Source organism: Alosa pseudoharengus, unplaced genomic scaffold, assembly GCF_046254945.1.
Source record: "Alosa pseudoharengus isolate Yale_2024_CS ecotype anadromous, Long Island Sound unplaced genomic scaffold, YU_APseudo_1.1 YU_APseudo_1.1_scf_21, whole genome shotgun sequence".
In the NCBI taxonomy this organism is placed as follows: Eukaryota; Metazoa; Chordata; class Actinopteri; order Clupeiformes; family Clupeidae; genus Alosa; species Alosa pseudoharengus.
The window spans coordinates 32,847,292-32,871,334 of record NW_027468674.1 but is presented as its reverse complement, the minus strand read 5'-3'; the positions used below and the strand labels follow the sequence as shown (position 1 = coordinate 32,871,334).

General features: G+C 46.3%; 2 protein-coding genes across 3 annotated transcripts in view; one reads left to right on the top strand and one right to left on the bottom strand.

Annotated features, from left to right (window-relative positions):
- The window catches only part of dock1 (dedicator of cytokinesis 1), a 220,843-nt gene that overhangs the window by 91,554 nt on the left and 105,246 nt on the right, over positions 1 to 24,043 (top strand). The window lies entirely within an intron of this gene.
- Positions 493 to 22,658, bottom strand: insyn2a (inhibitory synaptic factor 2A). The gene is made up of 3 exons (XM_076299049.1): positions 21,427 to 22,658; positions 12,484 to 12,555; positions 493 to 684 (listed from the first exon to the last, which is right to left on the bottom strand). The coding sequence occupies exons 1-3, from the start codon at positions 22,656 to 22,658 to the stop codon at positions 501 to 503; spliced, it is 1,488 nt and encodes a 495-aa protein (XP_076155164.1). The 3' UTR covers positions 493 to 500.

The window sequence follows — 24,043 nt, the reverse complement described above, 5'->3', positions numbered from 1 at the left end:
TTAAAAGAGGTATTTGTAGCCTATAATTACCAAATTGTAAGTCCATAGGCATGAACCGCATGAGAAAAAAAAAAAACATCAAGTTAATCCAATTTTGCTTCTCACCTTGCTGATCTGCAAGTAAGTTGCCGTGGTGTAATTTCACGCTCAACATCAGGAAATTAGTTCAAAAATAAAATTCAATCCTTTTTGGGAACCGTGACCAAAAAAGCAAACAAATCAATTGTCAGCAACACTGGGACAGTCCCCCCCCCCCCCCTTCCGTCCCACGCTCAGTGCAGCCCATGTCATTTGACCTCTAGGTGGACAACTCCCGGGTGCGGACCGAGCAGACTTGTGGGTCATTGGCTGTCAGAACGGCTGGTTCTAACTTCTTATTTGAAATATATTGGTTTACTGTCTGGATCCAAGTGAAGAGTTGATGAGTGAGCAGGGGCTTGGGGTCCAGGGGCCTCGTCCTCATGGAGGGCGTCGGGGTGGGTGCGGAGTGCTGGGTGGAGTCATAGGAACCAGAGTTTCCAGCGCCCGTGCTTCTTGGCCTCGGCTTTGGCCTTGCGCTTGGGGGTGGAGGTGAACGCTTCGTGGCTGTAAGGCAGGGAGGGGAAGGGCGAGTCGTCGGTGGGGCACAGGCGCTTCATCAGCGGCTGCAGCTTGTCCTCCTGCTGCTTGAAGTCCAGCTCCACACTGCCAACACACGCACACACACACACAGAAACACACACAGAAACATAGTGTCAAACACAAGCATGATGCCATCACATGTTGTCCACTACCACTCTATGTTCAGACAACATACAGAAAGTGCAACTAATAACTGATTCAAGTAGAAACTTCTAATATTTTGATAGCACTATAGACACGTTATTCATTGTAATCTTTGGCAGCAAGAGAACTTTGTGAGCCTTGATGTATTATTCAGGCAGAAATGATGGATTCAGGTGGTGAACAGAGTTTTGCTCTGTGCTGCACTGCAGGAAAGAACAAGTAGAAAAGCCCAACCTGCCCGTTGGAGCCTACTGACGTAAGAGCTAGCCAGCCCTAATGTCTGAGCTGAATAGGATTTGCTCATAATTCATAGTCTGTCAGCACAACCTGGGTTTGTGCATCTCAGAGGAGAAATGTGTGGTGCAATGCTGTGAGAACATCTGTGTGTACATGTGCCAGTGTGTGTTTGAGAGAGAGAGAGAGTGTGTGTGTGTGTGTGTGTGTGCGTGCGTCTGTGTGTGGGTATTTTTATATCTGTCTCTTTCAGTCTTCCCAGGCGCACGCCATTGTGGCTGTGAGTCAGGCCTCATCGGGATCAGTGTGTTCCTGTGGGACCCGTGGCCCCTGTGCCTGGGTGTGACCTCCAACACTCGGCTCTGGCCTCCGCTTGCACCCACCCCCACCCCGTCCTGACCCGTATCTTTCCCCCCGACTGAACAGGGCACACTCATTTGCCTTTATTACCCTCAAACGCCCCATCCGCGCCTCGTGTCACTCTGCCTGCATTGCATCAGCCGCTGCCCACTTTTAATCATGACTCACATTCGGTTGGGTAAACAGGATTATTTTTAGTATAGGAAAAGGTCACCGTAGGTGGAAGCAATAACATTCAATTTACTGAGGCCCCGGTAATAGCCTGGTATTTAGAGCTATGAGACGCACAGTCACAGGTTAGCAGGAGGCTGCACTGTGGACCGCCTCGTCTCCCATGGCATCCTTCAGTGCAGGACACCGGCCGGCCCGACTGCGAGCTCAGCCGGCCGCTTGTCCCTCTAAGGTCAACAAAAGAGCAGCTCTTGGGTGGTTGCTTACAGCAAGTGGAGGTTGCAGCTCGTCCTTGTCTGAAGGACTTTTCCTCTCGGCCTGAATCGTAACGCTTAACACCCTTCATTCTCAATGGCAGTGTTGTCGGAATTGGTTCTGTTGTGAATTGTCACCAGTCAGAGCTCCATATGCCAGTAGCGATGTTGTTTACTATTGGGAGGCGGAGAATATGAAAAGGAAGTAGTAGCTTATACTAGTGCTTGCCGTTGTGATGCGTACTGTGCAGTGATGTTGGTAAGTGGGGTATGGAGTGGTGGAGGGGGGGAGGTTTATCTCAGTGAGCCTTCATCCAAGGGTATGGTAATCTGTCGCCCACCACCTCTCCGCCTGCTGCTGCCACGCTGAGCTAAATGCAGAGGTTAAAGCGCTTGGACCGGCGAGTGAGAAGAACTTAATCCACTAAAGCACTCTCCTGCCCACCCACTCTCCTTGGACTAAGGAGGCTGTGGTTCAAAGGGATACAGAGCTCTCTCCCTTCCTCGCTCACTCACTCTCTCTCTTGTTCATGCATTTTGACTGTGTGTGTGTGTGTATGTGCATGTGTGTGTGTGTGTGTGTGTCTGTGTGCTTGTGCATGTGTGTGCGTGTGTGGCCAGGCAAGCCGGGGTAAAACCTGGATAGTATTATTCCAACCAAGGTCCAAGCTCTCAGGCCTTGGCTACAAAGCTGATTGGTTGATTAAGAGGAGACAGTGCAGCCATCTTATCAGGCTTTATTCAGGGCACTCACTCTAAACTCTAATGCTTTTGTCTGGGTCTGACCTTGTGAAGGAAGCGAAAAACTTGGATCTTGCCACTGACGTATCTTTCTTTTTTCTTTTTAACAGCAATTTCAGGTGAAAGGAATCTGGATACATCTTTAGTGCTTTATTCCTCTTAAATCCCCCAGCAATGAGAAGCCGTGTATGTCAGCACTGAGAAGTTATTGAGAGCTGGAACCCCAAGGACTGATATTTGACTGCATTATACAGTGTGCTCAGCTCCCTAAGCATTAGAACAGTCTCATTGCTCTTCTGGAGTGTTGCAACATTACTAGTGTAGGTCCAGACTTTTAAGAAAACTAGACTAAGGAAAACTCAAATTTGCCTTTGAGCCTCACAGGTCTCTCAAATGTGTAGGCGCACCGGTAATGGTTTTGTACACAGGGAGAACCAAGGTAATTTCTGGATTTTCATATCCTATTTTCAAACTTAAATGCACAGCAGGGTGACATCTGTGTGTGTGTGTTTGTGTGTGTGTGTGTGTGTGTGTGTCTGTGTGTGTGTCGGTGTGTATGTCCGTGTTTGCCAGAGAAGTGAATGTTTTGGGCTGGTATTGGACAGTCAGCACTTTTCAGCTCTGTGAGTCAGGACTTTACAAGAAGGCAGAGTGCACTGTGCCTATTAGCAAATGAATCACTCTGCAGAGCCGCGTAATTACAGCCTCATCAATCCAGCCCTGTTTGCCGCCCTGTTAGGGCCGCGGGCTTCATGTCAACTGCACAGGAGACACCCATAGATGAGCCAGTGTCCAATAACCTGGTCAAGAAAGCAAGGTAGCTGATAAAAAGCAGCATTGGACAAACCTCAGAAATGTGTTTCAATCTCAGCGTAGAGACACATTTAAAGGGAGGGTGGTACAAAACAATGTTTTGGGTTTGAAGAGGATGTGAAAAGTGTGGGTAGCTGTAAATATGGGTATGCACTATTGTGGGACTTGCATGTCATTGTAATAAAAAAATAAAACAGCAAGTATAGTTACTGAAAATTAGATTTTAATCTAATGCTAATAAAGAATTTCTAGGCTACCAAAGCTTTTCAAATGTACCTACATTTAATTTAGGTAGGTATATTTGTGTTACCCTGTATATATCTGTAATTGTCTACATTTAATATAAATCTGAGTTTACAATACTTGATTGAAAATCTCAGTCACTTTATTGACAATGATGTTGCCCATACACTAGACAACTTTGAGTTTTATAGTCACAAACTATGATTTTGCAAAGAGGTCACTATTTAGAAGACTGCCACTAGATTCTTTCCAGTTATTCACCATTGTGCACCAGATATCAACAGAAACTCAATGAGGCTTGAATAAACAACACATAACCTAACCATAGCCAGCATTGTTACATGTGCGACATCCCCAACCTGCAGTGTTGTGTATAATGACATCAAATGACCTCACGTTGTCACTAGGGGTGGGCGATATGGACAGCAAATAATATCTCGATATTTTTTGTGATTTTGACGATAACGATAATTAGTCGATATCCTTGATTGTAAAAGTCTGAGTTTGCCTACTTTACAGCTCATTATTTATGAATAGCATCAATACAATAATAACCAATAACCTAACCTGTGACTTTGTAACCAAATCAACCAATGCATTGGTTACTCTATGACACATTTCCAATTTTGCCCCCACTTGTGTGTGTGGCAATGACATGGTCTAGCCAGCTAGCTACATTAGAGAAGATGACTAGGCCTAACAGTTTCCCAAGAGAAAGTCTGAAGCTGAAGTTCCTTTCAAAAACCTTTACTTAGGATTCACTGTAAAACTAAGCAGACCAACAGAGTACATATTGGTTATTTCCTTCCATGTTTTGTTTAAGAGAAAGCATTCCAAGTTACAGAATAGAAACTGATGCGTTAGCTTATGGCTAATGTATATGAGAAATCCCATAGAGATACTAACGGTTAGCATAATCGATACACGTAGAGCGAACTTCAGTCAATTTACAAAAGGGTTACATGAGAAGAGTTATTTGTTTACAACTGACTATTAAAATACTCAAAGGCATATAATACCATGTAGGAAAAAATGTTACTGTCTCATCAATGCTACATGAACAGAAGTAGCTGCATAAAATCCCAAGTAGGCTACGTCTTGATCTCACTACACAAAATAAACATTAGGCCTGTGTGTGACAAGGTGGACCCACTAGCATCATGTGACACTTGCTCTGCTGCAACGGGGCTTCTCTTGCATACACCTCCTGGATTTAGTGAATGAATGGGGTTTCAATGCGTGATTTTGAGTGTTTTTTCCCCATAAGTAATTTAAATACTCGATAATGTAAATTTGCACATTGTTAAAACAACAATCACGATATTATCGCAGACGATAGGCTATATCGCCCACCCCTAGTTGTCACCATATGTGGGATTGTGTGAAGGTAAAGTGTTTAGATGTATAGAAGTAATTTTGGGCAGTTCATTTGATTTCAATAGTTTCAATAATCCTGTATGACTGTACTGCTTCCTGTTTGGTCCTGGAGAGAGCTCACTTATTGTTTTTTCCATTTTTTTTATTGTTTTTTTTTTATTGTTCATCCACATCACTATTTGCATGAGCCGAGACTGAAAGACTAACGTCAAGACAAGAAAAGCCCTTACACTAAACTGTTAAGATGACAGGAATGCACCACAACTGCAGTAAAACTCCCATAATTTCATTCCGACTTTAGAAATTAAGTCTCCAACCATGAAATTGCTTGAAAACCGCATGGTGTAAGCCCAGCATAAGATGTGCAATCAAAAGGCAACTCTTTTGCTCTGAGGAGGTTGGTGATGAGAAGAGGCAGGTAAATCTAGACAGACGAGTGGAGTCAAGCATTAGCTGCTTTAGCCTCAGGTGATATCCTGAGAAAAATAGGGTGCCAACGTGATGAATTTGTGCATATTGTCTTTCTTCAGTGAATATGCCACCCCTACCACAAGCACGGGTAATACTGCGATGTTTCTGAAAGACACATGAAGTAACATCGCAGAAGCCTTTTGAATTATAAATAAAGCTTGCATGTCTTTTTCCTGAGGAATTGCAAAAGGGCTGTCTCACTGTGTGATAAGGAATTCCTCAGTTATCCAAATTAACTTTGAATTATGTTGGCCTCATTTCTTAGGTGCGTGTCCTCAGCGTTTTTAATTCACAGTGTCGTCCTATTGAAAGCACAGGACTAAACTCCAGGAGAGACACTGAATTGAGGCAGGAGCGCTTAACTGTGCGGAACACCTCCACGCTAGCTTTGATGGCGCTTATTCCCTGCTCAGAGACCTTTGTTTATTCAATCATTTCTGCCTGATGGCCAGGCGTCTTGTGTAACATAGCGGGCCGTGGCACTGGGTAGAGATGGAGAGGGACTCGGAGAGAGGGAGGGGGACTGCAAGAGAGAGGCTTGCTGTATTTGTCTGTTTCTAAGCTGTAATTAGCCACCAAAAGGCATTGAAAAGCATGCATACCCCCCTGCCATTGTAGCTCTCCTTCTCACCACACAGCTTAGAGCAGCTTTTCCTCTTCAGTCGACACTCCATTCAGAGAGAGTGAGAGATGATTCCACCCCTCTCTGCCCTTTGAAATAAGCTTATTACTGCAGATATGCTCCGTCCCATCCTCTTGGCAACAATTTAATATCAGGGATGAACATGTGCTTGTAAGCGTTGTACAAAGCTTATGTTCACCACATATCCACCATAGGTGTCTCTTGCGCTTAATGTTAATTGCATTAGAGCACCCCCTACCACACACACACACACACCGCCTCTCTTTCTCACCACGTTGCCATAACTGGTTGTCCCTGCTTAGGTCCTGCTTTCTTTCATTTCATCCATGTTCTTTTCCTCCTCCGTCGTTTCTTCCTCTGAGCAGTGTTATTACACAATACCCCCCCCCCCCCCCCCCCCCCCTTCCTGTCTGTGTTGGGGAAGACCAGTGGATGTCTCTGCTGAATTCTCAGTATAAATCATTCATCTCACAAGTGTCTCTCTGGTGGATCTCCTCACAGCTGTCACGGCTATTGTGAGCGCGCGCGGCCCGCCAGTGTCCTCTGCTGATGGTGGGAATACTGCAGTGTTTTCATGTGTGAGGGGCTCATTAAAATGGAACATCTGCATGTTCTGAGCTACTGTAACGCACACATGTTCCATTCCCATGGCACCTCAGGGGCTCCGAGCCATCGTGTAGGACGCTCATGTTATATTTTTTACGCACACTGAAGTGTGTGTGTGTGTGTGTCCTACTGGCAGACTAATCTAACCCTGCACAGGCAGACCTGCCAACCTGCACGCATTTTGCGTAGCAACCACACAGTATCAAAGTACTCCGGTACGATTTTTTACTTAAAACTACAGTACATGAAAACAAGCAAACATCCAACTTCTCTGGAAAGCTCCCTGGAGTGTGTGAATTAGAATCTCCCGCAGATCTATTTCATGCAAGGGTACGAGACCAGTGAGAATGACAGACAGAGCTACACTATGGTGGTGATGTTGGAGGTGTGTAGCCCAGAACACTTCAGCTCTGTTCCAGCAGAGTCAGCTCTGGGAGCACACACACTCATTAGCAAAGTGACCGAGTGAGGAGATAATCATCTCCTCTCTGAAAGAAAGATTTAAAAGTCTCCTAATGAAAGATTCATTATTCTCCGACTGGCACCTCTCTCTTATCACTCCTCAGCCCCTCACCGTCACCGTCACCGCACTGCTCACCACCATGCCCTGAATTACCTCCTTCATCAAGGTGGGGCTTGGGCACACACACAACCACACACACACAGCGTCATTTCACATGCTCATGCTCCCATTAGGATACATTCATCATCTCGTAAAGGTGCATTCCATGATCATAAGATCATACACTTTTTGTCAAATTAAGCCAAGTGCTCCTGACACTTCACTAGCTCTGTGTGTTGTTTGTACTAACAATGGGAGCCATAAACAGTTCATAAACAGTCCCAGACAATCAACACAGTGCCTCAGGATCACAGAAGGGAGAGGTGTGATTTGATGGCTGTTGGGCTCCAATATTAAGTTGGCACTCTGCGTAGCATTGATGTTGTGTGATACGGAGTGGTGCTGCTGTGAGGCAGGTCTAGTGATTTGTTTATTAATGTTGTCTTGATATCAGGTGAATATGATTTCTCCCATCATTATTTTGTCACTTGATCTGACAAGAACATATTTTATAGCTTTGATCGGTATGGTGTCTGAAAACACACACACACACCATATTCTTCTGAACCTGCCCCTCCTTTCTCCCCCCACACATTCCACCAGCCTCAGACTCCCAAGTATCTCAGTATCTATGGCAACCAGCTGCCACGGTCAAAAGCCAGGCTATAGTGTTCAGTGTGCAAAACATTACAGTAGGACAAAGCGAAAGATCGGCTATAAGGCAATAGCAGTGACTGGCCAGACAGCGCTTGAGTATCATTCACGAGCAGTGAAGTAATCAGCTCAGCTGGCTTTAGTTCTGCTTCATGGTAACTCAGTTTTGCAGAGGAAAATAAACAAGCAAACACTCACACAAACAAACAAACAAACATTTCTCCTTCCCCTCGCTGGCTGTGGATAAAACTGTAGCTGTGCACTCCCAGTTAGAGCTTATGTGGGAGACATTTGTGTTTGTGTACGTTAGCTAGCTGCGCTAGCTCAAGCCTGATGCTTATCGTTGGATGCGACTGGTCTTTAATTATTCCCAGAAATGTTATCGGCTGGAAATGATCTTCAATTAATGAGTCATTAGACATGAGCTGCTGAGCTGCAGATCGGCCCAGTAGATGGGAAGGGACTCCTGTTTGTTTATCTGAGGAGCGGGCCAAGTCACAGACTAAACTTAATGAAATTATACTGTATTTTGGACTTATGGGATTGACAGCCTGACGTGTCGGAGTTTTCCTTTTTTTTTTAGCGACATTTTCTTCAGCTGAGATAAGCTGTGTGGGATTTTTGCTGTGAGGTCTAGTTAACAGCTGCAAACCAAGCCCATACTTAAGAATTGATTACAGCTGTACTGTGAGCTGAAATAAAGTGGTCATCTGAGATGGGTGAAAATGGTCCCTCTCTGGGCCAGCTGCCTGTCTGTACCTGGTGGTGCGGTCACCAGCCTTAGTCCACGTGTATTGTGTGCGGTGACTAAATTAGATTACATCCTTTCTGGATGAACAAAGGGCCAAGGAGGTGGTGCGGTTGAAAGCGGCCTCCTAAAATTCAGACACAGAGCCCTTTTTAAATCCGCTGTCATACCACCAGTCTCTTTATGTGCCATTTGGTGTTCCTCTGGCCCAGATTATGGATCACCCTGGGAAAATGAAATGAAAGTGCAATCATCATTTCTGCCCCCTATTTCCCTTTCATGGACATCGCATTAAGCAATCTGGCTGTGCCCAGCCCTGTTATATTATTGCCATCTTTTGGAAATGGAGGGAAGGACTGAAGTAGGAAGGAGGGTGATTGAGAAAGTGAAAGTAAGATGGATGAACGGAACACTGACTTAGTGTTGGAGCGAAGGAAATAGGAAGGCGGGAGGAGGAACGCGGGAGCGGAAAAGGCTGGTGCCGTGCGGGAAATGTGTCCCCTTATTTACCGGTGTGGCGTGTCGGCGAGTGAGCGAGGCCATTGATCTGAGCGCTGGTGCCCCTGGGCCAGTCCGGCGATATGAGGATACAGTAGCCCACCACCAGCACTGTGTGTGCTCAGCTCCAGCTCTGTGCTGAAGTGCATTACCATGATTTATGAGCACACACAGCCCAGGACTCGGTTTGATCAGTAAACGAGTTTGATAATAAACAGAGGGATGAGTGATTTACCACTGGCCTGTCTCCACACACACACACACACACACACACACACACACACACACACAGGCAGAGATACGATACTCTGCAACGCATTTATGTAGATATATGTCCCCTCACTCACTGTAGTGCTGCATACATACCTGCACTTATTCATTTGTATGCAGGCACATTTGCCCATAGACAAAATCACAAATCCATACATTTGTATACTATATGCTGCCTGCCTGCTCAGCCTCCAAAGCCTATACTGATATCCAGCGACAGATCGTGGGTGAGAGCATGTGTGAAGATGAATGAGCTGTAGGGACACCCATGCACTGAAGACGCATATTTTCATATTTCCATATTTTCCTGTGTCTGTGCCTTTGATCACGAGCCGGGAAAAAAGATGTATTTCATTGTAAGCTGTTCTCTCCTTTCATATATCTTACTGTCAAAGTCTCCCTTTCTCACTCGCTTTTTTCACATATGCCTATATAAATGTACACACACACCGTTTGGATAGACCGGAGAAAGGTGGTTTTGGTGTATCTGTGTATAATTAAATTGCCTTTTTAATCCTTGCCCTCTGAATGAGGCTGCTAAATTTGATTCCATGTCCTGTGCTAGGAATACAGTGTACCATCTTATCTCCCTTGATGTCTGCTGCTGTTGTTTTTTTTACAAATAGACACATGGCATGTGTCGTTTCCCAAACATCTCTTTGGACCCAAAGGCCGCTGCTGTTGTCAGGGCGATGTCGGCGGGGCTGTGTGCGTTGGCGTGAGGGCCAGAACAGCGCTGCTGTGTCAGCTGTAGCAGCACGCACCCGTCGCAGCCTCCCTCCTCCGCGTGGTGGTTTCCACATCACACGGCCCATATGCTCTGCTAACGGCACGCAGATTTGCCATCCCCCGAGGTCCCCTCTTTGTGTTCATCAATCCCGGTGCGCAGGTTGCGGGAGACGAAGGGATGCGACTTCTTCTCTTTCTTTTGCTCTACTCTATCCCTCTTTTTTACTTTGTGAGTCTATCATGCTGGAGACACTCTGAGGGTGAGCTTGTCACTTTGATGGCTCTGCTCACTGCACACAATCAGAACCATTGGAACAAGTCATTTTATTTGTTTGGGTAATGGTTGGTTATTGATATTGGTTTTGACCATCAATTTCTTCCCCTCACTCTCTAGCAATATGTGGTACGGATTCAGCACTGTGAACATGCTTCTCACCTCCACCACTAGTGCTGCTACTCACAGACGGACAGACGGATGAGGGTGGAGGTGGGCAGGTGGAGGTGGGGAGGGGAGGTGGGGGTATTAGTGTCTCACCCTTGGCCCTGCTGGTGCTGAGCAGCCAGGAGGAAGGCTGCTGTCTCTAAATAGACTTGCACCTCTGATAGGGTGATGAGCAGCAGAGACACAAAAAGAACTGTCAGGAGCATGTCAAGCCACCCGCACAGGCCCCTTCTGAGAAGCCATCCCTCTCCCTCCCTTTCATACATGCTATGCTGGGAATGCTGCTAGCTCGTGCTAATTACATGTATGGCTATAAGGCAACTAAAAATGCTTCTGTTCTTAGTAATTAGCCGATTAATGCTTTTGCTTTCACACAGGCGCTCTCGCTCTCGCTCTCTCTTGCACACACACTTCAAAATGTACACCGTACTCAGAAAGTCAGGACTGTGGGCAAGAATATGTTAAAAGCGCTCACTGCCATTGTACACCCATAGCTGGAACATCAAAGTTAGCCGTGTCTGTTCACCTCTGAACACTCAGCTTTGCTTTCCGGCCCTGCAGATGTTGGCTCTTTGGTATGTGTTTGTCAAAGTCAAAGTCAAAGTCAAAGTCAGCTTTATTGTCAATTTCTTCACATGTTCCAGACATACAAAGAGATCGAAATTACGTTTCTCACTATCCCACTACCCCCTTGTGTGAGCAAGTATGATGTACAGTTTAAACGCTCCCTTAGGTAAAGGATTTATGAGTCTGACTGGTTGGCTCAGAAGTTCTCTACTCGACCCCTTAATGTCGTCCGGAATGGAAAGATCCCTCTGGGACACCCTAATACCCATAAGCCCCAGGCTGAATGCCCCCCAGAGACCCATCCATGTGGTCAGGAGAGGGAAATGGGTCCCTCTTTGCCCTGAGGGTGTGTGTGTGTGTGTGTGAGCTTCTCGCACAGCTTGTCCCACAACACAGACAGGAGTAGAGAGCGGTGTCTTCGTGCACTGCTTGAGGTGTTTGTGGCTGCACTGCTCTGGGAGGTCTGAGCCAGCTGTGTTTAGCTCAGTTAGCATATCTGATGGTGCAGAGCTCCATGCTCTCCCCTTTCCCTCTCCCTTGCGTGACTGGCTATCCGGCTCCACACTCTTAAATACTTCAGTTGCCCTTCTCTCTCTCTGTCTTTGTTTCACTCTCTCTCTTTCTCTCTCTCTCTCTCACACACTCACACACACACACACACACACACACACACACACACTCTCACACACACACACACACACACACACACACACACACACACACACACACACACACACACACACACACACACAGAGCATCTTGGCAAACCTCAGCTGCAGCTCTGTGTGAAGTTGTTTTAACCCATGTTTTATGGAAGTGTTTGTGAGACATGGAGGCTCACTGTGACCTCAATAGCATCTGACTGTGAGTGGGGGAAAAGGTCTGCGCAGACAGCTTAGTACCATGACAAAGCAGTTTTTTTTCTGCTGCAACACTTAACAGAGACGAAAGCGCTTCAGTCATTTTGTTTACTCATCAGCAGCTCTCCCATGCTCAGCTCACTGCTATCCAGTTCGGTTATATCCATGATCAGCTCATTCTCGCTTTCGTGCTTTGAATTGCCCCATCAAGATGGCGTGTGTGTGTGTGTGTGTGTGCGTGTGTGTGTGTGTGTGCTATAGAGAGAGACAGAGCAAGAGCGAGTATGTTGGAGCATTTGTGTGGATTTGCACATGCATCTCTCCTCAGTGCTCACAGGCCACTCTGATGTCCCTTGTTCCGGCAGGCGCCCCACACTTGTCTTATCCCTGACCTCCGTTTTAGTGCTAGAGGACAACACGAGTTTGTGTGTTCCGGACAAAGAGGGGGGGTTCAAAAAGAAAAGTAGCCACCAACCTGTAAATAATGCATGCGCTGTTCCGACACGTGTCGCAGTTGGCCGTGTCCTGTCCCGTTCGATAGGAGAGCCTGCGGGGAGATAAGAGGGGGAATGAGTAATTACGAGGCCTTGTTTAGCCGCTCCCTGCCCATTTGCTGCCTGTCTCGTCCGCTTCGTCATTCCTCATTATCTGGCCGGCCCCCACCTCGCCTATATTCCCTCCATCACCGCCGCTGACGCCGGAGGACACAGATGACACAGAGAGAGAGAGAGAGAGAGAGAGAGAGAGCGTGCTCAGCAGGTGGAGGAGGACAAAGAAGGAGGAGAGGATGGGGGGATGGAGACGGGAGATGCAATAATCTAGTTGTGGTGCCGAAGTGAGGAAGTCTCAGGGAGAGGCTATCTGCAGGGAGGGATCAGGGGGAGCTGGGCTGCGATCCTATCTGAGATTGGCATCTCCGATTACATTGGCTTTGATGAAGATGTATGCTTATTGTTCTTTTATGGAAGACAATTGGGTTTTACTGTCAAACCTCAGGATTTATAGATAAGCAACATTTTGTTTTGACACGATGCCTAAACAGACTTGAGTGAATCATGTTTTCGGTCACTTGCTCCCAAGGTCAGCAGTATTTTGTTTGTTGAGCCTGTACCACTCTGAGGCCGAGGGAGAGCGCTCCCTTCAGGGGGCATTGTCCAGTCACCTGGAAAGCTCATGCCTGATCTCTTTTGATTCGGTTACAAAATAGCTTGTCTATAAATGAGGCCTTTGTGTCCTTTACGCTTTTCTAACCCCCTTCATTCCCCAGGGGCCACTCCTAGCAATGATTCTCCTTTAATGGTGCTCTGGGCACTGGTCAGAATCATTCGGCCATTTGTCTGATTAGCTTAAGTATTCATTGTTGATGCAGATCCTAATATGGAGTGTCATCAAATATGAGAGACAAATGCATACATTACAGGCTTCTCACTTGTAATAATATACAAGGTGTTTACTGTGTGTCCCAACTGTTAGTTAGTTAGTGTGTGTGTGTGTGTGTGTGTGTGTGTGTGTGTGTGTGTGTGTGTGTGTGTGTGTGTGTGTGTGTGTGTGTGTGTGTGTCGGTGTGGGTGTCTGGACAGCTGTTTGTGAACACACTGTGTGTGGTTTTGAATAGCAGGAAATTATAGCATCCCTGCAAGGACAGTCATGACCAGTCACTTCCTCTGGAGTGTAATGGTGGATGGTTGTCCATCGCACACTCTGCCCTGATGGTGGGAGAAGTTTTCTTTTTTTTTTTTACTAACGGGACACAGTCATTCCTGATTCACCTGGTGTGTGTGTGTGTGTGTGTGTGTGTGTGTGTGTGTGTGTGTGTGTGTGTGTGTGTGTGTGTGTGTGTGTGTGTGTGTGTGTGTGTGTGTGTGTGTGTGTGTGTGTGTGTGTGTGTGTGTGTGTGTGTGTGTGTGTGTGTGTGTGTGTGTGTGTGTGTGTGTGTGTGATGCTACTTAGATCTTTGAAACGCAGCCTCATTTGTAAGCGCATTTGCCGTTCGGTTCAGCCGTCACTCTGACTTCCTGGTTTGGGAGTGCTGCCATTGTTTGACATAAGAGCAGCTTGGGCTCCCCCCAGGGCATCACATAACATGAGAGAGCGCTCCCACAGTCGGAGCTAGTCAGCAGCTGTAAGATCCTCGGCATGATGGATATGGACCCGAGGTGCTCTTTCACACTTTGAAGTCAGCCCTTGCCTTCATGTCTACGTCCTAGTGTGTTTAAGCACTTTTAGCATCACATAGCCATTCACAGTAGAAGTGCTATGACATTCATCTGGTACAGAGTGCTTAGTTGCCCAAAAGGAGTTAGCACATTTTTGTAAGGGAAAAAGGCTCTGTAATTGCAATTCATCACCATGCGTGATTTATTATGAGTAAAATTCACCATAAAATGCAGATAAATGATGCCTGAAAAGTCAGTGATTAGTTTTTTGTATCCCATTTATTTGCCTAGAAAAATGCATTGTGAGACCTCTTTTTGTCTGTGTGTGTGTGTGTGTGTGTGTGTGTGTGTGTGTGTGTGTGTGTGTGTGTGTGTGTAGTGTTGAGATGGCACTGTCGTCTCTGTTGACTCTTGTGTTTGTCATTATGATTTGGGCATGTGTATCTGTGCGGTGCCCTGCGGAGTGCCTGCCACTGTGAGATCCTGAGTGGCAGCAGCAGCAGCAGCAGCGAGAGGAACCGGAGCAGACCGGTGTCGCTGCCGCGCTAATAAAAATTAAAAGTGCTGCGTAAATCTCTCCGCGCCTGTCTGATGCCTTTCACCCCCTCTGGCAGCTATACTGCGTGTGTTCATATCGATACCGCTCTTATGAGCGCTGCTCTGGGACAGTGGTCAGATGGCTGTAAAAATGAAAGGCGGTCTTCGGCCGCGCTTTGCCACAAGTAATTACTGCGTGTCCCTGCTCGCCTCTGTTGACTTGGAGGAAGAGGGGAAGAGAGAGAGAGAAGGAGAGAGAGAGAGTGAGGGAGCGAGCCACAGAGGGAAGAAAGGAGTAGAGTGTGGTGACCCTCAGCCCATCCTGCATTCTGAGCACTGATCTGGCTCGATGGTCAGATCGATAGTGCTGATGGGACATCCAGGCACGTCTCGCTGGCTTTCTCTAACCCTCCTCCCGCCCCCTCCCCTCATTCCACCCCCTCTTTCTATTCTTCTTGACGTCTCTCTGTCGGCCTCTGTCTGTCTGACCCTCTCCCTTATCTGTTGTGGGCCGTGCGCTGTCGCTCTCTCGCTCCCTGTCCACTCCGGCTGTCCCTCTCCCACACATCTGTTAGATGAGGTGAAATAATGGCAGGGATTTCTATTTCACCGGCGTCTGTGGAGAGCGAGGCCAACTCTGCCATTAGCCAGCTCAGACTGACGGAATCTGAGCACAGCCTACTTAGGGCACCAAGGTGTGCTCTTCTGAAGGGCACCATGGCCTGTGTGTGTGTGCGTGTGCGTCTGTGCGTGCACGTCCAGTTCTAGAACAGGTAGATGAGGAGTGATTACGGAGCAGGACAGTTACAGTTGCTGTAATTAATGGCCGTGCCATAGTAATGCTTAGGTGTGGAGTTTATTTGTGGCTAGAGCATATCAGTAATGGGGCCGGTGAGTTATTCCCAGCAGCACGTGTGTGTGTGTGTGTGTGTGTGTGTGTGTGTGTGTGTGTGTGTGTGTGTGTGCAAGTGCGAGGGCGTGCCGTGGGCATCGCTGCGCTCATGGTGGGGTTCTCTCCCTCAGGAGCCCAGGATGTCAGGGGCAGCTCTTGGCACGGCGCCCCTCCGGGGCTGCCAGAGCACGACTGCTCACTCTCTCTCTCTCACTCTCTCTCTCTCTCTCTCGCTCTCTCTCACTCTCTCTCACTCTCTCTCTCTCTCTCTCACTCTCTCTCTCTCTCTCTCTCTCTCACTCTCTCTCTCTCTCTCGCTCTCTCTCACTCTCTCTCTCTCTCTCTCGCTCTCTCTCACTCTCTCTCACTCTCTCTCGCTCTCTCTCACTCTCGTTCTTTCTCGCTCTCTCTCGCTCTACCAAAGGCAATTTGTGGCGTCCACCCCTCTCCCCTCCTCTCCCTCTCCCCTCCCTAACCTGGCTCCAGCACCGGAGATAATGTGTGAGTAATGGGGAGGCATGAGAAGATTCTAATTCTACTCCCCCCTGTCCGAGAGACAGGACCCAGCGTGGGGGGGGAGCCATCACCGCCTGATTACTCAACAACACCAGCCAGCCTCACAGGACACTGCTGCGTGAGGCCAGCGGTCAGCCACGCTGCCTATAAATGGGCCTGGTCATAAGGAAATAAATGATTCATCTACTGAAGAAAATAACTAACACCTTCAGACTCCTGATTACAAGTTAACAATCTATGGCTGTTTAAATATTCGTAGGTAAATTTAACTTGAACATGAAATTGACCTTTTTTCAGATTCAATATGCATCATGCAGGATATGTGTCGTTTATGTCTCGTTGCATGTCTGTGTGCTTTGCTTGGACTTATGTGACTGCCTTGGTCTCGGCTGTGTGTGATTGGACATTTCCCAGGATGTGGTCAGCATGTCATGAAATCAGTAGCGCACCAGGCATCATGTCGAATGCATTGCACCTAAAGCCCTGTGGGCAATTCATCTGTTGAGGAAATGACATTTCTGATGGGGACATCGCTCACTGCAGTGCCCAAATACATTTTTTCAGTGTTTGCAAAACAAATATGCTAAAAAAAAACAACAACTAAAAACTTATTGTGTTTCACACATACCTTTGGTGTCTAAACTTAAAATACATCAAATGGCAAAAATGTGGAAAAAAAACATACTGCCATATTTTTATCAACTAATGAGAGAGATATTTATTCAACCTGTCAGGGGTCACAAAGGCAGTGTTCAGCTTAATGATTCAAACAACAAAAACAATTTGCACTTGTTATTGTGGTTATGGTGGGCAGAGTTTGAGCAGAGAGACTCCGGAGCTCTTCAGTGCCTGCATACTTTTAGAATCTGCTTCCTCTTTCATTCTTGTGTTGGTTTGTTTCTGGGCAGCTAATGATCTCCCAGGTACATCAAGGAACTTTTGTAGCTTTGCAAGGCAATTTGTTTCTGTTTTAATTACAGTCTTGGATGATCGCCAGTGGCTTTGGTTGGCGCGACTCACATATTGCTGAAGAGACATCCTTTGTGTGTGTGTGTGTGTGTGTGTGTGTGTGTGTGTGTGTGTGTGTGTGTGTGTGTGTGTGTGTGTGTGTGTGTGTGTGTAGGGGGTAGCTTTTCTTTCCAAAAATACCTTTGTACTAAAATATAAACAACTGAAAACTCACTCAACATTTGATTCATAACTGACATTATCATCATGTGCATATGTCTCCTTCACTCTCTCTTTCCCTCTTTGTGTGTGTGTGTGTGTGTGTGTGTGCGTGTGTGCGCTGCTCATGCAAATTTACCAAGAGGGTCAAGTTTGGAGTTAGGCTGTGCTCATTGCCGTATGCCACAGCATAAACCCCAGAGTCATTAGCATGACCTCCAAGTGCTCCCTTCTCTGCCCTCTCCTCATCTCCCATTTCCTCAACTTTTTACATTTCCCTTAAGGAACTTTTTATGATTCCCACGATAAGGAGATTAAGATATTAAACATGAAAATGGACTTGGTTCGTTTTTTTATGTGGTGAAGATTGAGAGGAGAGCTTAATTACCTCTTAAAGTATGCACATTCTGAGTAGAGCAACAGAAGGGGGAAAAAAGCCTTGTCACATTCAAATTCCCCTGGCTCACAGACTCTAAAGAAGATGCCTGGTTTTGAAGTCAGACAACAATATCTGGCGAAGCAGTGACGTGTTTTGTCAGGGTGGCACCTCGCAATTTGAAAAGACATGGGGAGTTTTGACACATCAATGGCACTCGCCCTTTCTTTCCCCTTTGCTCAATGTCAGAGCCCCGGCTATAGCCGGCAGGCTTGGCCCTCTGACTAGATAACAAAATGCTTTCTTCCACCTCCACTCTTATCTGCCTCCTGCCATCTAATTGGCCAGGGCTTATGGGGGAAGGCAGAGAGTCAAGGATGTGGTTCTACGCTCCAGGCTCGGAGAGCCCTCATGAAACCCCTTCTGACAGCCTGCAATGCTTATTTTTATGTTCATTTGTGATTTCTGGTGAAGCATGTTTTTTTCCCCCTCCCTTTTTGTGATATTATTGAATGGCCATGGGTGAATGCATCTTGTTCTGACCTGCAGGGCAGCTCAGAGCCCTTAGAGGAGGTCTGATGAGTACACACATTCCAATTTCAAACACACTCATTCTCCTACGGAAAACACCAGCATCTCCTCTTTTCTCCTTGTTAGCTAAATACGTTTTAGTTTCTGCTGATATTGACTGCAGTGGAGCCACTTCTGTCTTTTGCCAGTGTAATGGTTTTGTGAAGATCAACTATATTGGCTTACAATGATCTATACAGTCAAAACAAGCTATTAAAAGAGTAGTTTGTCTTTTCTTTGGAGACTTTCCGCCAGTTGTGTCTATCTCTGATCTTTGAACCCAATTCATTTCCTTAGACCGAGACCCAGCGCCCTTCTGTAGTACAGCTCTCTCACACCACATGCTGAGGATCACAATAGCACACACAGTGAGCAATGAACTTAAATCGCTCAACATACAGTTGATCTTTTAAAAGAAATAACTTGTATTTAAAGGGACACCAGGTAACGTTTTCGTGTTAATTACTCATCTTCGTAAATCGGTATATGGTTAAATGACTCATTACAGGGCGAATGAAGACTCTCTCGCCCGCCCCTACTGCCTGTAGGAAGAATATCCCACTTGCAAGTTCAGTGTATCCTACCCGCGGACCGAAGCAGGATCAATTACATCCTGCATCCACAGCACAGAGGCAGGCTAACTAAATGCTAGCGATTGTTGCAAACGTGTGTATAATGGCCAGTGTTGGGAGTAATGTGTTACAAAAGTAATGTAATTACTGTAATATAAGGTATTACAAAAAAAATATTGGGTAATATTTACTCGGTACAAACTTCAGTAACGCGCGTTACAATGCAGTTTAACCCAAAATTAAGCGCTTGTTTTGTTTTGATACATATTCGCAAACACCACGCGAGAACAACAGAGGAGAAACAATTCGCGCAAAATAGTAGAACGTTATCTCCTGATACTGGTTGAATATGACTGTGGCTGCAGCAGACTCGCAGGCGGACTATTTGCTGGATGGACATAAGCCTACGCTCATTATTTTCAGCTTGTCAGAGACAAGGCTATGAAGAACATAATAGTTAGTGCACTTTGTGTGCGAAACCGAAAGATCTCTCAGCTCGTGAAATAGCACAAGTAAGCTAAATTAATGAAACATCTAAAGTAGCCTAGTGCCACACTAATCTTTTTGATTCTTGATAAAACACAAACTATGCTGTTGTGCATGTCAGCTTTGTGCTGTGAACTTGAATTGAAGAGAATAAAGGAATAGAAATGCAGAAAAAGATTGTGTAGCCTGGCAGTGCCACCGCTCCCACCACGCGCATCACGCACTTTGCGTTGGGCACCAAAGGACAGAGGGGCCACCCAAATGTAACCAATGAATAGTAGCTTTACTGCAAACTGCGTTTCACTCTTCATCAATAACGTTTACAATGTCAAAATGCACTAACACGATGTTACATACAAGTTTGATACCTTTTGGGTTCTCTCAATCACCACGTAGTACTAGAATTGGTGGGTCTTCAATCATTTGTTTTCCAAGCATTTAGGCTACATGAAGCACATGATATGCTGAGTCGACTGAAACGCATTCCATTCAGATAGCTAGGTGGATACCAGGCTCATAATTCACTTGTATTCACAAAACGAAATGTGAAGCAACATGTCATTGCATACTTCCATTTCCAAAGCAATGAAGGTGGCTTGAAACAACCATTGTGCATATTATTGTTAATATTGTCATTTAAAAAGTGAAGTTTCAGCCCTCAACTGATGTTGATGTTGTCATGTTGTGTTTTGGCCTAATGCGCCACCCTCCACCTATCTACTAATCACAAAGTCAGTAGTGTTTCGTCATCCGGTTGCCAACTCTGCCAGTCAGAGGGGAGGGGAAGGGGATACACCGCTCTACAGTAATTTGAAAGTGATTGTAGTACCCGTTTTGGCCACAATCTTACATACGGTTCCTTTAAGCTTTGATTTACAATATAGTAGGCTCTCTATTGATTTTAATGAGTAGGCCTAGGCCTTAAAGTTACAGTATTTCTATCACAATTTACCAGACTTTGACCTTTTGTCGGTTTTTAACAAAATTCTGACTATGATTGTTCCTTGTATTGCATTATGAGCACTGCGCCTATTGCATTCTACTGTTGCCTTAAGCCTAGCTCAATCATTATGCTATACCACATCTCCCTCCATTGGAAGAGCAAGCTGCATTGAGCGTAATAAACTGCATTTAGAATGGCAAATCCATATTTCTAGATATTTTGGTGAAAGTAACTTAAAAGTAATGCAATAGTAGTGTAATGCCTTACAATTCAGAGACAGTAATATTATAATGTAACAAATTACTTTGAAATGACAGTAATAAGTAATGCATAGTACATTACGATTTTGAAGTAACTTGCCCAACACTGATAATTGCAGAGCCAGCGAAAAAGCAGCGAAAACACTGGACGGAAGATGCAGAGAAAAGGAAAAAAGCTTCAGACCGAGCGAAGAGGGAGTTTCGTAGAGAAAAAGCATCAGGCTTGCCTGGTGTCCCTTTAAGGTGCTGGGAATTGGAAGCTCACTTTTGCAGACATTTCAAAGAAAAAAGCTGGCACCTCTGGGAAAGGTAACCTTGGTGTGAGAGTGAAGGATGAGGCCTGTGTGGCACTACTTCATTCCATGGGTCACTGGAGCATTAGGGCCAAAATGAGGGAGATGATGTTTTTGGCATGCACACTGGCTGCTTCTAATCAGCCAGTCAGAGATCATCACGGAAGGATTCACGCTCCACTCCTCGGGAGGAATGTCAATTGGACCAGGAATGTGATGAGAAGGGCAAAACTGTAGTGTTAAAACATATCAGTCTCTCATGCTGTGAATTGTAGCTTATGCATTAGGATCAGTTGTTGTTTGTGCACTGGTGGATTGTGGGTTGTTGTTTTTTTATCATGCACTTTGTAAGCCTTATATATTTTAGAAAATGTTCTCATCCTCAGTTATCTGGTGCATTCTTGTTATTGCAGAGGGCAGTGTGTTTGATATTTGCTCATTTAACCTTCAATTTGATATTTTGTTGCACAGTGGGAAAGATGAAAGGCCACATCCTTCTTCATATCTTTAAATGATAATTGCCTTGTACAATTAATCCTCAATACATCAAACCTTAGGTACCGATAAGAGATAACGCATAAATCCTTTTTAAACTTCCAACAAACAGTTGAGTAACAGCAAGCCAGTTAGTGAGATGGAGATGGTCTTACCCCTCTCTGTGGGCCTCGCCCTTCTCCAGCTCCTGAATGACGCCCAGCAGCACTTTGATGGTTTCCTGACTGGAGCTGATCATGGTCTCCATGGTCTGAAGCTGTGCTTTTAGGTCCCCGTCCGGATTGACGGGCACAATCTGTTTGCATGCCTCCCCGCCTGCGGCCGCTGCTCCGGCTGCCCTCCTCTCGGACGCAGCGGAGGCCGCGGCGGTGTCCCTGACCACCTCCTCCATGGCGCGCAGCGGCTGCGCAGACAGGGTGCCCGCGTGGCACTGCGCCTGCGTGGTGCAGCTGGTGCGGGGGAGCGTCTGCGACTGCAGCCCGTTCAGCTGCAAGCCTTTCTTCCGCTTGCTGTGCGCCGACGGGCTCTCCAGGCACTCCACCTGCGTTAGGGAGTTCCAGGCAATGGGGCCTGTGACCTTCGACCCCGTGTCTGACTGGCCCCTACTGGAGCCCGGCTCCTCTGAGTTGAGCCTCTTAGAGGCTGTGATGTCGTGCTCGTGCTGGTGGAGGCTCCGGTGGCTTTTACTCTTGGCGCCACAGAGCTGGTAGTCCGCGGCCTCGTCCGTGCTGATGCTGGCCGCCGTGTCGCCCTCGTCTGCCGAGCAGCTGAGCAGGATGGAGTCGGAGGAGAGTGGCCCGTCGGCGCAGTCGTCCCGCCGCGGGTGGTGCTCCACCGTGGCCACGCAGGTGTGCAGCTGGGCGCGCGTCTTCTCCGTCCGCCCGCAACTGCTGCTGCGCGATGACCCTGCCCCGGCCTCTGCGGGGTACTCGGCACCCTTAGCCCGCTTCACATCAATCACAAAGCCATTGTCCTGACCCCGTAAAGGCTCCACGGCTGCTGCATGCTTGATGGTGTGGCCCTTCTTCCGCTCAAACGGGAAAGTCTGGTATCGCTTGCGCAAGTCTGGGGAGGTCTGGACACCCGTGCTTTTGGTGACATTGGGGATGGAGCGCCTGGCAGGGACCGTCATGTATTTCCGGTAGGGCACCTTGTAGGACCCTGGCTTACCGCCCTTAGCTGCCGCGGCTGCAGCAGCTGCTGCCTGCTCATTCTGTGCCTCGCAGATGTCCTTGAAGCGCACCTGCAAGGCCTTGTTGCGCTTGCGCACCTGAACCTGACGGCTGGCATCCTGAGTTGACTTCACCTCTAGGGCCAGAGAAGGGGCTGTCTCAGAGTCCGACTCTGAGTTGGTGAGCATGCACTTCCCAGCCTCCTTGCTCACCATAGTTCCTGTGGGCGAAGAGAAGAGGAGAGAGACGCTTAGTCTGTAATGCTCCAAACTGCAATCACATTTAGACATATTCCACATACAGTGTACACAACTCTGTAGTTGAACTCCAGAGAAGTTATGTTTTTTGGCAAAAATCAAATTACTGAAACACTCTGATATCCAAACTGTTCAGGGACTGGAAGGACATGGAACATTTGTACCACTTTCCTGTAATGTACACAAGTTGAAGTGATTTAGACTTTAGTTATATGTACTAGAAAGGCCTGCTGTCGGTACGTACTCCGTATTAATAATTTAGAATGAAATTTCCAGACGTGGGCTCAACCTTCCAATGACATACTGTACAGTAGAAAGTATTTTTATCTTTCCCTAACTGTGTGTAACTGACTACTCTCTTGGGCCCATATCTTTTATCTACTGTGGTCCAGTAATCTCTGCAGTGCAGTAAAATCCTGCCATGATTTTTATTCATCTGGTGTGTTTCTGTGTGCCACATGAAGAGCTGCTCAGATCAACATTAATCTCAGTGGAAGTGGAGCACTGAGACAATAGCCCAATACGAGATGAGAGTGGCCAGGTTAACTGAGGTTAATGCCACAAACCGCTCAATCAGTTGTCCGCTCACATAGGATGTGTTTTGCCACCTTTGTGAATTGTTTTTCCCCCACTTTTTTGTGCAAAATCTTTCTCCCCTACAAGCCATAATCAATCACTCTGCTTTTCTGCTTACTCCAAAAATTGCTGTCACTTCATAGTGACCAATAACCAACTATGCTCTGATTGAGGCAAGGATTGGTCTCAGATGATTTGAAATATTCAATTTCACTTTTGTTCAATTTAAGTGTCCAGAAATCATCCATTATTTTTAAGTACCAAGTACCATAAGTACCTGTGTTGTGTAAGGATCATTCCATATCACCCCAAGCAGCCTTGACACCATAGTCTAAGGTTTTTGCTCATTTTTTGTCCAATCAGTCCTCCATGTCTTATGACTATCATACGAAAATGTCAGCCTGATTGCTTATTTCGTTGCAGAGATTGGCCTTTCCAATTATGGATAGACACAATGTAGAAAATTGTGTCTAGAGAAAGCATATGCCAGTATTTTATTTGTGCCACTTTTTTAGATATTCCTCCCCTTTCTTAACAAAACTATATTTTTTGCTGAACACTGGGGTAGTAATGTGTAGATTTCTAATCTCACATTGGAATCACTGCCTCACCCACCATTAATCAATAGGGGGATTTCCATTTTGTTTAGTGGAGCACCTACGAAGTAGATCTGGTAAAAAAAAGGGCAAACAGGCTTCTCAACTGTGGAATCAACAGTAATCAAGCAAACCATCATTCTCCGTAACCAAAGAAAGTAGTGCAACAAA

What these genes read in the sequence shown, in the direction of transcription:
- insyn2a (XM_076299049.1), bottom strand. Translation starts at nt 22,658, where the DNA reads ATGGTGAGCAAGGAGGCTGGGAAGTGCATGCTCACCAACTCAGAGTCG. An exon ending in GGCGAGGCCCACAGAGAGGG is followed by an intron (nt 12,556 to 21,426) that starts GTAAGACCATCT and finishes ATCTCCCCGCAG; the next exon opens with GCTCTCCTATCGAACGGGAC. An exon ending in AGCGCATGCATTATTTACAG is followed by an intron (nt 685 to 12,483) that starts GTTGGTGGCTAC and finishes GTGTGTTGGCAG; the next exon opens with TGTGGAGCTGGACTTCAAGC.